The 10,789-nt window shown below is 36.7% G+C and overlaps 1 protein-coding gene across 4 annotated transcripts in view; it reads right to left on the reverse strand.

The window, feature by feature from the left end:
- Positions 1–10,789, reverse strand: part of BIRC2 (baculoviral IAP repeat containing 2) — a 28,673-nt gene that overhangs the window by 10,383 nt on the left and 7,501 nt on the right. For 2 of the 4 annotated variants that reach the window (XM_015571454.1, XM_006775241.2), the window contains exons 1-5: positions 10,217–10,393; positions 7,690–9,750; positions 7,495–7,594; positions 3,280–3,358; positions 2,404–2,452 (exon numbers count right to left, since the gene is read on the reverse strand). In XM_015571454.1, coding sequence (XP_015426940.1) covers positions 2,404–2,452; positions 3,280–3,358; positions 7,495–7,594; positions 7,690–8,584 — 1,123 coding nt within the window. In that variant the 5' untranslated portion in view covers positions 8,585–9,750; positions 10,217–10,393. Of the gene's footprint in view, positions 1–2,403; positions 2,453–3,279; positions 3,359–7,494; positions 7,595–7,689; positions 9,751–10,216; positions 10,394–10,420; positions 10,651–10,789 lie in introns of those variants that run through there. The other 2 variants (XM_006775242.2, XM_015571453.1) reach the window with 2 other exon arrangements.

Consider the following 10,789-nt stretch of genomic DNA (forward strand, 5'->3'; position numbering starts at 1 on the left):
ATGTCTGACTGCAGCTTGTGTCTGCCCCCCGCTGGCAAGTGGACATCTCCCGAGGGCTGCCAGGCTGCCAGAGGGATGTCTGATTGCCATCTTAGGCCCAATCCTCCGGAGAGCAGGCCTAAGCTAGCAGGTGGTCATCCCCTGAGGGGTCCCAGACTGCGAGAGGGCACAGGCCGGGCTAAAGGACCCCCCCCCCATGCACAAATTTTTGTGCACTGGGCCTCTAGTACTTATATAAAATAAGACTTTCAGTCAAAATCAGTAACAAGACAAAGAAGTCACTAGAGGGGTCATTTCATCAAGAAGCTATAATAATTGTAAATATATGTGTACCAAACATTGGCGTACATAAATATTTAAAGCAAACTAAAGAGAGAAATAATAATAGCAGGGGACTTCAATACCCACTTTCAACACTGGATAGGTCATCCAGACAAAAAATTAACAAAAAAAATAGTGAACCTGAGTAACAGCAAGTGGCCCTAACAGACATACACAGAACACTCCATCCAATAGCACCAAAAACATTCTTCTCAAACTCACATGGAACATTTTTCATGATAGATCATGTGTCAGGTCACAAAACAAGCTTTAACAAATTTAAGAATACTGAAATCATATCAAAACACAACGTATCCAAAACTTAGAGGATGCAGCAAAAGCAGTTCTAAGAGGGAAGTTTATAGCAATAAATGCCTGCATTAAAAAGTCTCAAGCCCAGCCGGCATGGCTTAGTGGTTGAGCATTGACCTGTGAACCAGGAGGTCATGGTTCGATTCCCAGTCAGGGCACATGCCCGGGTTGTGGGCTCAGGTGTGCTGGAGGCAGCCGGTCAGTGATTCTCTCTCATCATTGATGTTTCTGTCTCTCTCTTCCCTTCCCTTCCTCTCTGAAATCAATAAAAATATTTTTTTAAAAAGTCTCAAATAAACAACCCAATTTGAAACATCATGAAATCAGTAAAAGAAAATAAGCCCTACTTTGCAGAAAGAAGGAAATAACAAAGATTAGAGCAGAAATAAATGATATAGAGACTATAAAGAAAATAGAAAAAAAGAAACTAGGAGTTGGTTTTTTGGAAAGATAAGCAAAATGGAAAAACCATAGCTAAGCTCATACAAAAAAAAGAGAAGACTTAAATTATAAACAAAAGAGAACATTACAAAAGAAATACCAGAAACGCAAAGGATCCTAAGAGACTGCTATGAACAATTAATGCTAACAAACTGGATCGTCTAGATGAAATTGATCAATTCCTAGAAACATACAACTTACTAACAATGAATCATAAAGAAATAGAAAATGTGAACAGACCAAGAACAACTAAAATGACTGAAGCAATAATCAAAAACCTCCCAACAAAGAAAGACTGAGACCAGATGGTTTCACTGGTGAATTCCACCAAAGATTTTAAAAAGATTAATGCCAATCCTTCTCAAACTCCTCCAAAAAGTTAAAGAGGGAAAACCCCAAATTCATTTATGAGGCTAGCATTACACTGATACTAAAGCCAGATAAGGACACTAAATGAAAGAAAACTACAGGCCAATATCCTTTATGATACAGATGCAAATGTTCTCAACAAAATACTAGCAAGCAATTAAACAATACATTAAAAGAATCTTAGTTATGATAAAGTGGAATTTATATAAGGATGCAAGGATGGTTCAAACATATACAAATCAATAAACATGATAAACCACTTTAACAAAATAAATAATAAAAAACATGATCCTCTCAATAGAGTCAGAAAAAGCATTTGAGAAAATTCAACCCCTTTCATGATAAAAAGCTCTCCTGACAAATACCAAACATCTAGCCCAGCCAGTGTGGCTCAGTGGTTGAATCAGGAGGTAGAGATTAGATTCCTGGTCAGGGCACATGTGCGGGTTGTAGACTCAGTCCCCAGTGGGGGGGAAAGAGGGGCAGGAGGCAGCTGATCAATAATTCTCATCATTGATGTTTCTATCCCTCTCTCCCTTTCCCTCTCTCTGAAATAAATAAAAAACATATTTAAAAAAAAAAACACCTAACATCTAGCCTAATTCCTAAATGAGATGTGAACTAGGTCTTTTCAAATATGCTAGCTTATAGCACACAACTTTTCCTCCTTGGAGGGCTTATTATTTGCACATTTCCTTGGTATTCCTTGAGCTATTTGTTACAGTTGTTTTTCTTTTACATGTGTCTTATCTCCCCACTTGGAATGTCAGTACTTTAAGAAAGATTAGTATATTTCTAAAAATCCTCTGACAATATCATGAATCTTAGTATACTCATTATTTATAATTAGCTTCCAGCTTTTTTTTTCCTATGACCTCAGAAATCTTTTGTTTACATACTTTCATTCCCAGCATTCTTATAAAAATTCCCATTCCATAATTGAAGTATTTTCATACATACTCGGTGGATCAGCATTTTCATCTCCAGGAGTGTCTGAAGTTGACAACAGCTATGAAACAGAAGAAAAATTAATGGGTACAATAAAAAATTTCAAACAGCCTGCACAAAGCAATATTAAGGTAAGTTTTCTATAAGTAGTATAAAGACTCTTTGAAAACTGGAAAATTTACATAATACTTCACTTTGCTTGCCCTGAGCAGTGTGGCTCAGTTGGTTGGAGCACTGTCCCATGCACCAAAAGATCACTGGTGCGATTCCCAGTTAGGGTGCATACCCAGGTCACAGGTTCAATCCCCTGTCGGGGTACGTGTGGGGGCAACCAACAGATGTTTCACTCTTACATCGATGTTTCTCTCTCTATCTCCCCCTTCCTCTCTCTCTAATATCTGTAACATATTAAAAAATAATTCTTCACTTTGCTTTGTTTTACCTTAATCATCATAAAAATGTCCTTAAACTTCACCTACTTCCAAATTAGAATTCAAGTGTATCTCTAGTTTCAGAAAAATAAGAAAAAGTATTAATGATTTCTCATTTCTTTTAGAAAGTCGTATTTCAACTGGACCACTCTCAGAGGTACCAAACTCCTGACAATTCTATATTCTTTTCTGGAAAAGATGGAGGAGATATTAAAGATTCTCCTCCAACTGACTACAAATTGTACAGTAGTTTGTGGAGTGATTTTCAAAAAACTGAAAACAAAAGACAACCTTTTTTATAACCCCTTAACAAGGCAGTTAAAAAAATAAAAGGTATTAATATGAATACAAAACCTATAACTATACCTGAAAAACAAATGTAATGATTACTTCTAACATATTTTTGCAATTATTATTTAGGAGAACTCAATGATGTCAATTATAAAAATGTATTTACCTGTTCAAGAAGATGGGGATATCTGGCTTGAATCTCATCAACAAACCCCTGTCCTTTCATGCGTATCAAGAACTCACACCTAAAACATACAAATAAAATTTTTTTAAATTGTTTTAGATCAAAAATATAACCTGATCATTCTAGAAAAGTGGCTTTCATACATTTTGTACCCCATAATTGAAGCACTTTACATCACAATGTAGCATACATACATACCTACCAGAAACAAAATTCTCAAACATTAGACTCTTACTATGTGCTGATACATTCTGATATTTTCTATTTAGATCCATTAACACAGTTAACAACAATAAAAGGGTCTAGATCTACAAAGGAACACAAACTGAGGCTTGAATAATGCTGTTATAGACAATTTGGGGATTTAACATAGTTTCAGAAACTGTAGTACAGTATTCCTAAAATGTGATCTTTCATAATATAATAACTGCTAATCTTTCTCTAGTATCCATTCTTCCAATACATTTAAAGCACAAACCCACCCTCCAAAAAAAACCTGAATCAAATATTTTCATCTATAATGTGACAGTGTTTCCCAAGTACTCATTTTCAAATTACTAAGATTTCTAAAAGGTGTTTCAGGAAGTTCACATAAAATCTATTTCCATTTCATAACTTTTGTTTTTCAACAAATAGTACTAGACAACTAGAACAATATACTTCAACCTATGCCCATACTATATATAAAAATAAACAAATCATTAATGTAAATGTAAAATGTAAAACAGAAAAAACGTTAAGAGAAAATCTTTTTGTCCTCATGTTAGGTACCAAATTCTCAGATAAGAAACCAACAGCATAATCCACAAGAGAAAACTGATAAACTGACATCATCAAAATTAAAAATGTCTGCTCATCACTGTTAAGAAAATGAAAATCCACAGACTGAAAGTTTGCAAAACACATCTGATAAAGCACTGTATCCAGAGTATATTATGAACTAGCAAAACTTAATTTAAAAAAAGAAAACATAAAAATGGGCAAAAGATTTGAACAGACACTTCACCAAAGAAGATGTATAGATGGTAAATAATCAAATAAGAAGCTCGTCATCATTCATCAATAGGAAATGCTAATTAAAATGACAGTGAAATGTCACTATGTCCATATCTATTAGAATGGCTAACATAAAAAGACGGACAATACCAAATGTTGTTAAGGATGTGGAACACCCGGAGGTCTCATACCATGCCAGTGGAAATTTAACATTTAACAATTTAGCAGTTTCTTATAAAGTTAAAACAAAACTTGCCATACAACTCATCAATCACATTTGGACATGTTTACCCAAGAAAAATGAAAACATGTGTCCACAAATGTTTTATTAATATTTAGAGTGGCTTCATTATTGCTCCAAACTAGAAACAACTCAAATGTCCTTCAGTTGGTGAGTGGGTGGAATGAGTAACGATCATATGCATGCTCTGTTATCAACCAAGTAACAGAACTAGTTGTTACTGTGTTTTGATCTTTGTATAGTTTTAAATTATTTTCATTCTGAAACTGATTAATTTATATTCATAACAATTAAATTTAGGAAGTATAGCCCTAGCCGGTTTGCCTCAGTGGATAGAGCAACAGCTTGTGAACTAATTTTGTCATTTTTGTGTAAAGTTAAAAAAAAATTTAACTTTACATTTGATTTCGGTCAAGGGCACATACCTTGGTTGCAAATTTAATCCCTGGCCCTGGTTGGGGCACATGTGGGAAGCAACCAATCAATGTATCTCATATTGATGTTTCTCTCTGTCTCTCCCTCTCCCTTCCACTCTCTCTAAAAATCAATGGAAAAATATCCTCGGGTGAGGATTAACCAAAAAAATAAATTAAAAAAATAAAGATAGGAAGTATAATAAATTTTCCCCTTCTCCAATGAACTCCATGAGGACAATTTTTGGGTGTCTTATTCACTGTTATGTGCCCAGCATCTAAAGAGTATCCATTAAGCACCCAAATATTTGATAAATAAATAAGTAAACTGTTAAAATATAGCGATAACAATTACTTATTTGGGGTTTTCATTTACTAAGATTAAAGATTACCGACAATGGAAATTTGCTGTTTTCAGAAGTGTTTACAAAAAAGCATCACTAAGTTCTTATTTAACTATTGAAAGCAAAACACAAGTTACAGAAATAAACCAAGACTGTTTTGTTTTATAAAGGATAAAATGTAGCAATTCAAACACTGGAATTAGAAAGCTGTTTGTCTTTTTCATACAGTATACTCAAATTTCAAGTTATATGTACACAATCCCAAGGTCGAATATAATTAGGTTATTTAAATATCTGACAATAAAATATGCTTTTTCCTACATAAATTATTTAAACAAAATATATGTCACTTTTCAGAGTTGGAAAGTCAAAATTTATCTTGACATATTATGAATATTAAAGATAAAATTTTAAAATACAACTTTTAACAATGTATTGGGCCATACTAAAATATTTCTCCAAATTTTTTTTAACTCTACACAAAAATGATAAAAGGACTTTTTAATTTCCTGAAGGGATTCCAAAGATGTCTTATATTGTGAAAGGCACTCACAGGTCAAAACATTATCTATATTATACAACTTGAGGCCCGGTGCATGAAATTTGTGCACAAAATACATATGTGTGTGTGTGGGGGGGTCCTCAGCCTGTCCTGCAACCTCTCCAGTCCGGGATCCCTTGGGGGATGTCCAACTGCCGGTTTAGGCCCGATCCCGCCAAACCAGCAATCGGACATTCGCAATCTGGGACCATTGGCTCCTAACCGCTCACCTGCCCGCCTGCCTGATCGCCCCAAACCACTCTGCCTGCTTGCCTGATGCCCCTAACTGCTCCCCTGCCGGCCTGATCGCCCTCACTGCTCTCCCCTGCCAACCTGATAGTCCTAACTGCTCTCCCCTGCCGGCCTGATTGCCCTAACTGCTCTCCCCTGCCAGCGTGATCGCCCCTAACCACCTTGCCTCGGCCCCACCACCATGGCTTTGTCCAGAAGGATGTCCAGTCTAATTAGCATATTACCCTTTTATAGTATAGATTCCATTTATAAGAGGTACCTACAGTAGTCAAATTCATAGAGACAGAAAGTAGAATGGTGGTTGCCAGAGGCTAGGGGGCCAGGTAAATGCCGAGTTAGTGTAATGAATACAACTTTCAGTTTAAGAAGATGAAAAGTTCTGAAAATGGATGGTGGTAATGACTAAGAAACAATGTGAATGTTCTTAATGCCACAGAAATGTATACTTAAAAATGGTTAAAATTAGATAAATTTTATGTTATGTATATTTTACCACAATATTTTTAAAAATCATCTAGTCCAACTCCCTCATTTTACAGAAGAGGAGAGAAGCTCAAAGGCATCATGCAATTTGTTCAAGTTCACATAGCTACTCAATAATACAAAGAGAATTAATTTCCAATTCTATTTTCACTAATGCCTCTAATTCTTTCTAAAAATAGGAGATACTGCTAGACAGTGACCAAAGGAGATATGTGACATATCACAAGACAAAAATGTGCAGAAAAAAATTATTTACAAGTATAATCAGACTTAACAATCAGATTTTATTGTATGATTATGAAATTTTTTTAAATATATTTGATTTTTTACAGAGACGAAGGGAGAGAGATAGAGAGTTAGAAACATCGATGAGAGAGAAACATCGATCAGCTGCCTCCTGCACATCTCCTACTGGGGATGTGCCCGCAACCCAGGTACATGCCCTTGACCGGAATCGAACCTGGGACCTTTCAGTCCGCAGGCCGACACTCTATCCAGTGAGCCAAACCGGTTTCAGCTATTATGAAATATTTTATTCATAAATCTATTTTATGTCACTTGTTTTCCTTTTCCCTTCTTACATTTTTCTAACTTATGTTCTTTTTGTTCTATTTTATATATCTTTAATCCTTAAGTCTCCTTTAAAGCAAAATAGGAAATAAAATGAAATGCATGGCCGCCATAATTGTAAATGAGTCAAGTTGAACTATACCATGAATATATGACTTACAAAAGAAAAATGCACAGAACATTCTACAACTTTTTCAATAAAAATAATTATAATTAAAGTTCAAATTGCAAGTTTTAAAAGGCTCATTCCCCAACAGCATAAGAGAAGCTTTGTTATAGTGAGATGTAAATTTAACCATGCCAGGATTCCTACTTCTTTAAGCAGTTTTGTGCAGGAATACCTTTAAAAACCATTACCTTGGAAACCACTTGGCATGTTCTACCCAGGGGTCATCTCCAGATTCCCAACACCTTAAGCCACCATCACAGCAAAAGCATTTGACATCATCGTTTCGACCTAAGGAAACAAAAGACTAACATTAAATACACACGTATTCTCGAATGTCAATCAAAATGAACTAGATAAAATGTAGAGATGTGTAAGTTTCTTACCCACATAATAGAAACCAGCACTTGCAAGCTGCTCAGGTTGAACTGGAACATTAGAAGGCCAGCACATAAATGTTCTCAACCGGGCTGCATGTGTCTGCATGCTCAAATTTGAAATGCTAAACCTCAGGGTGTCTAGAGAATTCTCCAAAAATGGGCAGTTGGGGAAATGTCTTCGGTGTTCTGACATAGCATCATCCTTTGGTTCCCAGTTACTTAGTTTCCCACCACAAGCAAAGCAAGCTACCCTATCTCCAGGTCCTATGTAATAAAAACCAGCTCTTGCCAATTCTGATGGTGACAAAAAAGTTAATGGCCACAGGTGGTAAGTAAGCAATCTGGCTTGTTCAGTGCTCATTGCGTAACTGTAGGGGTTAGTCCTCAATGAGGAGAGGTCTTCCACGGCTCTAGAATGAATAGGGTTTGATGAAAGGTTGGGGTAAGACCCACTGAACGATCCCCGTTGTTCCAAAGTAGGAGACAACGAATGTGTAAAACTGTTTCTTACTGGAGAAGTCATCTTAAAGGTGGACTCCAAACCAGTAACAGAAACCAGATTCTGAATAAAGCTACAGCTAGGATAGAGCTGTTTGTGTTTTTCAATAGGATTGTCTCCTTGTTTCCAGTTATCCAGCATCAGGCCACAGCAGAAGCATTTGACCTTGTCATTCACACCCGTGTAATAAAAACCAGCGCGAGCAAGACTCCTTTCTGAGACAGGAACACCAGTGGGGAAAGTCGAGTACGTAGACATTCTGTAGAGTTCACAGGAAAAGTCGTATTTCATTTTGTGTTTGTTGTCAATTGTCCAATTTGACAAGATAGTACTATCTTCCATTATAGTCTTTTTTTGATATGAGGGACCTGGGACAAGTCGTTGGGAGGTAGTTTTGTGCATGAGTGATTTTACTTTTTGATGGGCAAAATTTACTACACCTAGTTTAGTGGATTTACACCTACGTTTACACTCGGGTAGGATGACTATCCCCTCTAAATTACCAAGATACTCTGTAGTACTCTTTGGGATTAAATTAACTCTTTTAGGTAACTCAGGTGCTGTTAAGTCATTACTTAGTGTAATACTAATATTATGACCTGAAAGCAGTCAATACGCTTCTGAAAATATTTAAAACTAATTGACTTTTAAAGGAGGTTTATATTTCCAAAGTTCTAAACAACTACAGAATACCTAAATTTGCTTTTGGTTGTAAACTACAAAGCCTGGATATCAAGCCAATTACTGATGATGCTATAAAAGGAAAAAAAACTTTATGCAGGCTTCTTTCTCTACAAGCACTTTAATATAATTTCCAAAAATAAAAAATACAAAATCTTGTTTTAGTCTAGTAAACAAGAATTAAAGTCTTCATATGGCCACATTATCTAAAGGCTAATTCACACAACTTACTATCGTAGTATTTACTTAAGTGGATTATATTAGTTTCAGATAGCTTTTGGGGACATCAATACCCACAAGCTTTGTTGAATTTATTCCTGTTATACTGTTTATGATGTCAAATGAAATGAATTTTGCTTAAAGCTCACAAACTGCTAATTTTTCCTCCTTTGTTAATTATTGTCTATATGTTTACATTTCCTGCAGCATCATTATGTTGTTTTTCTTCCTAACTTTGCATACCACTTTATTATTATGCTTGACCAATTGAAGGTATTTTCTCTATTAACTTAACTAATTTAACCATAAAATTTCCACAGGAGAAACTTTCTACTCTGCATTTAAAAATTAACCTGTCTTTCATTTAAGGATCATGCACCTATATCATTCATTTCGTAATTACAGATAAATTTATCAAGGTAACAGCTTGTCCTTTGTAGTATCATAAATACCTAATAAAATATTGTATTACATAATGTACCAGTAATTAACTTGAGTATTCTTTCTGAAAACCCTTCACATTTAAAAAATATAATTCATACACAAAATTACACTCCACAGAGTTCAAGCTATATCCCTTTATAAAGTTTCTGGGTCTCCATAATGGGATTTATTAGTGCAGCGGAAAAAAACGAGGGGAAAAAAGTAGTCTCTTCAAAGCTGTAAATCTGGAAAGAAAAAAAAAAGCTATTTTAGGAAACTATTTTCATAGTCAAGAGCATTTATACACTGGTATTCAATGATGTCCATAAAGTCTAAAAATGATTCACACTTTAGAAAATACATGTAATTCACAAGCAATTTATCACAAAAACTTTCTAACTGGGAAAAGTTAATTAAAATAAATGCAATATAGATAGGCCCCTTAGCACTAAGTACATATATCTGTATTTTAAACATACAACTTTAAAGACAGATGGACATTTACTTAGATCAAAATATTCTCTCCTCGGTCTCCTCCCCTTTTCTGGAGACAACTTTCAATAGTTTAAGAATTTCCCTGGCAAAACCCATCAGCAACAGTGCGGCAGTAATTAGGCAGGAACGGTTTTTTTTAATGCCCAGTCTCTGCAGGTCGAGGCACACTGACCAGTAAGAGCGAGCGAGATGCATCAGGAATTCACTAACACAAACCTTTATAAACGCCACCATCCCCTCCCAATTCTAAAGCGGCCGCCACAGACGGCGCCTCGAAACCAGCACGGAGCACAGCGGCCTGCGGAGCCGGGGCCTGGGGCTGGGACCCCTCGCACGGAAGCTTCCGTTCCAGCAGGACTCGGTCTCACACCTCTAAATGATACCCTCTTCCCTGCAGGCACCGTGACAGTGAATTCTGACCTCTTTTGTGCAAACTGCAGCTGGGGGGGAGGGAGGGGTGTTGACTGGAAGGAAAAAGAGCAACGATGGGCTTCACCCACTGATTTCCCGGAGCTGCGCGCACAGCGCACAAAAGACCAGCAAAGCGGCGGGCGCAGCCGGGACGGTGTGAAACGTATCCTCTCGCCGCCCACAAATGCCTTGGTTCCAACAGATTTAAAAGGTTACATTTAAAACCCTGCAAACGCGCTGGGAGAAAACTTCCGGAAAAGTGGGCGGCGGCCGGAGCAGGCAGGCAAACAGGCCGATGTTTAAAAGCGATTTTCCACTGCGGGTCGTGGAGTCCGAGCTTCCGAATGAAACGAGAGCCCGGGCGGGAGCAGGGAGCGC

The sequence above is a fragment of the Myotis davidii genome, unplaced genomic scaffold (genome assembly GCF_000327345.1).
Source record: "Myotis davidii unplaced genomic scaffold, ASM32734v1 scaffold8, whole genome shotgun sequence".
Lineage (NCBI taxonomy): Eukaryota > Metazoa > Chordata > Mammalia > Chiroptera > Vespertilionidae > Myotis > Myotis davidii.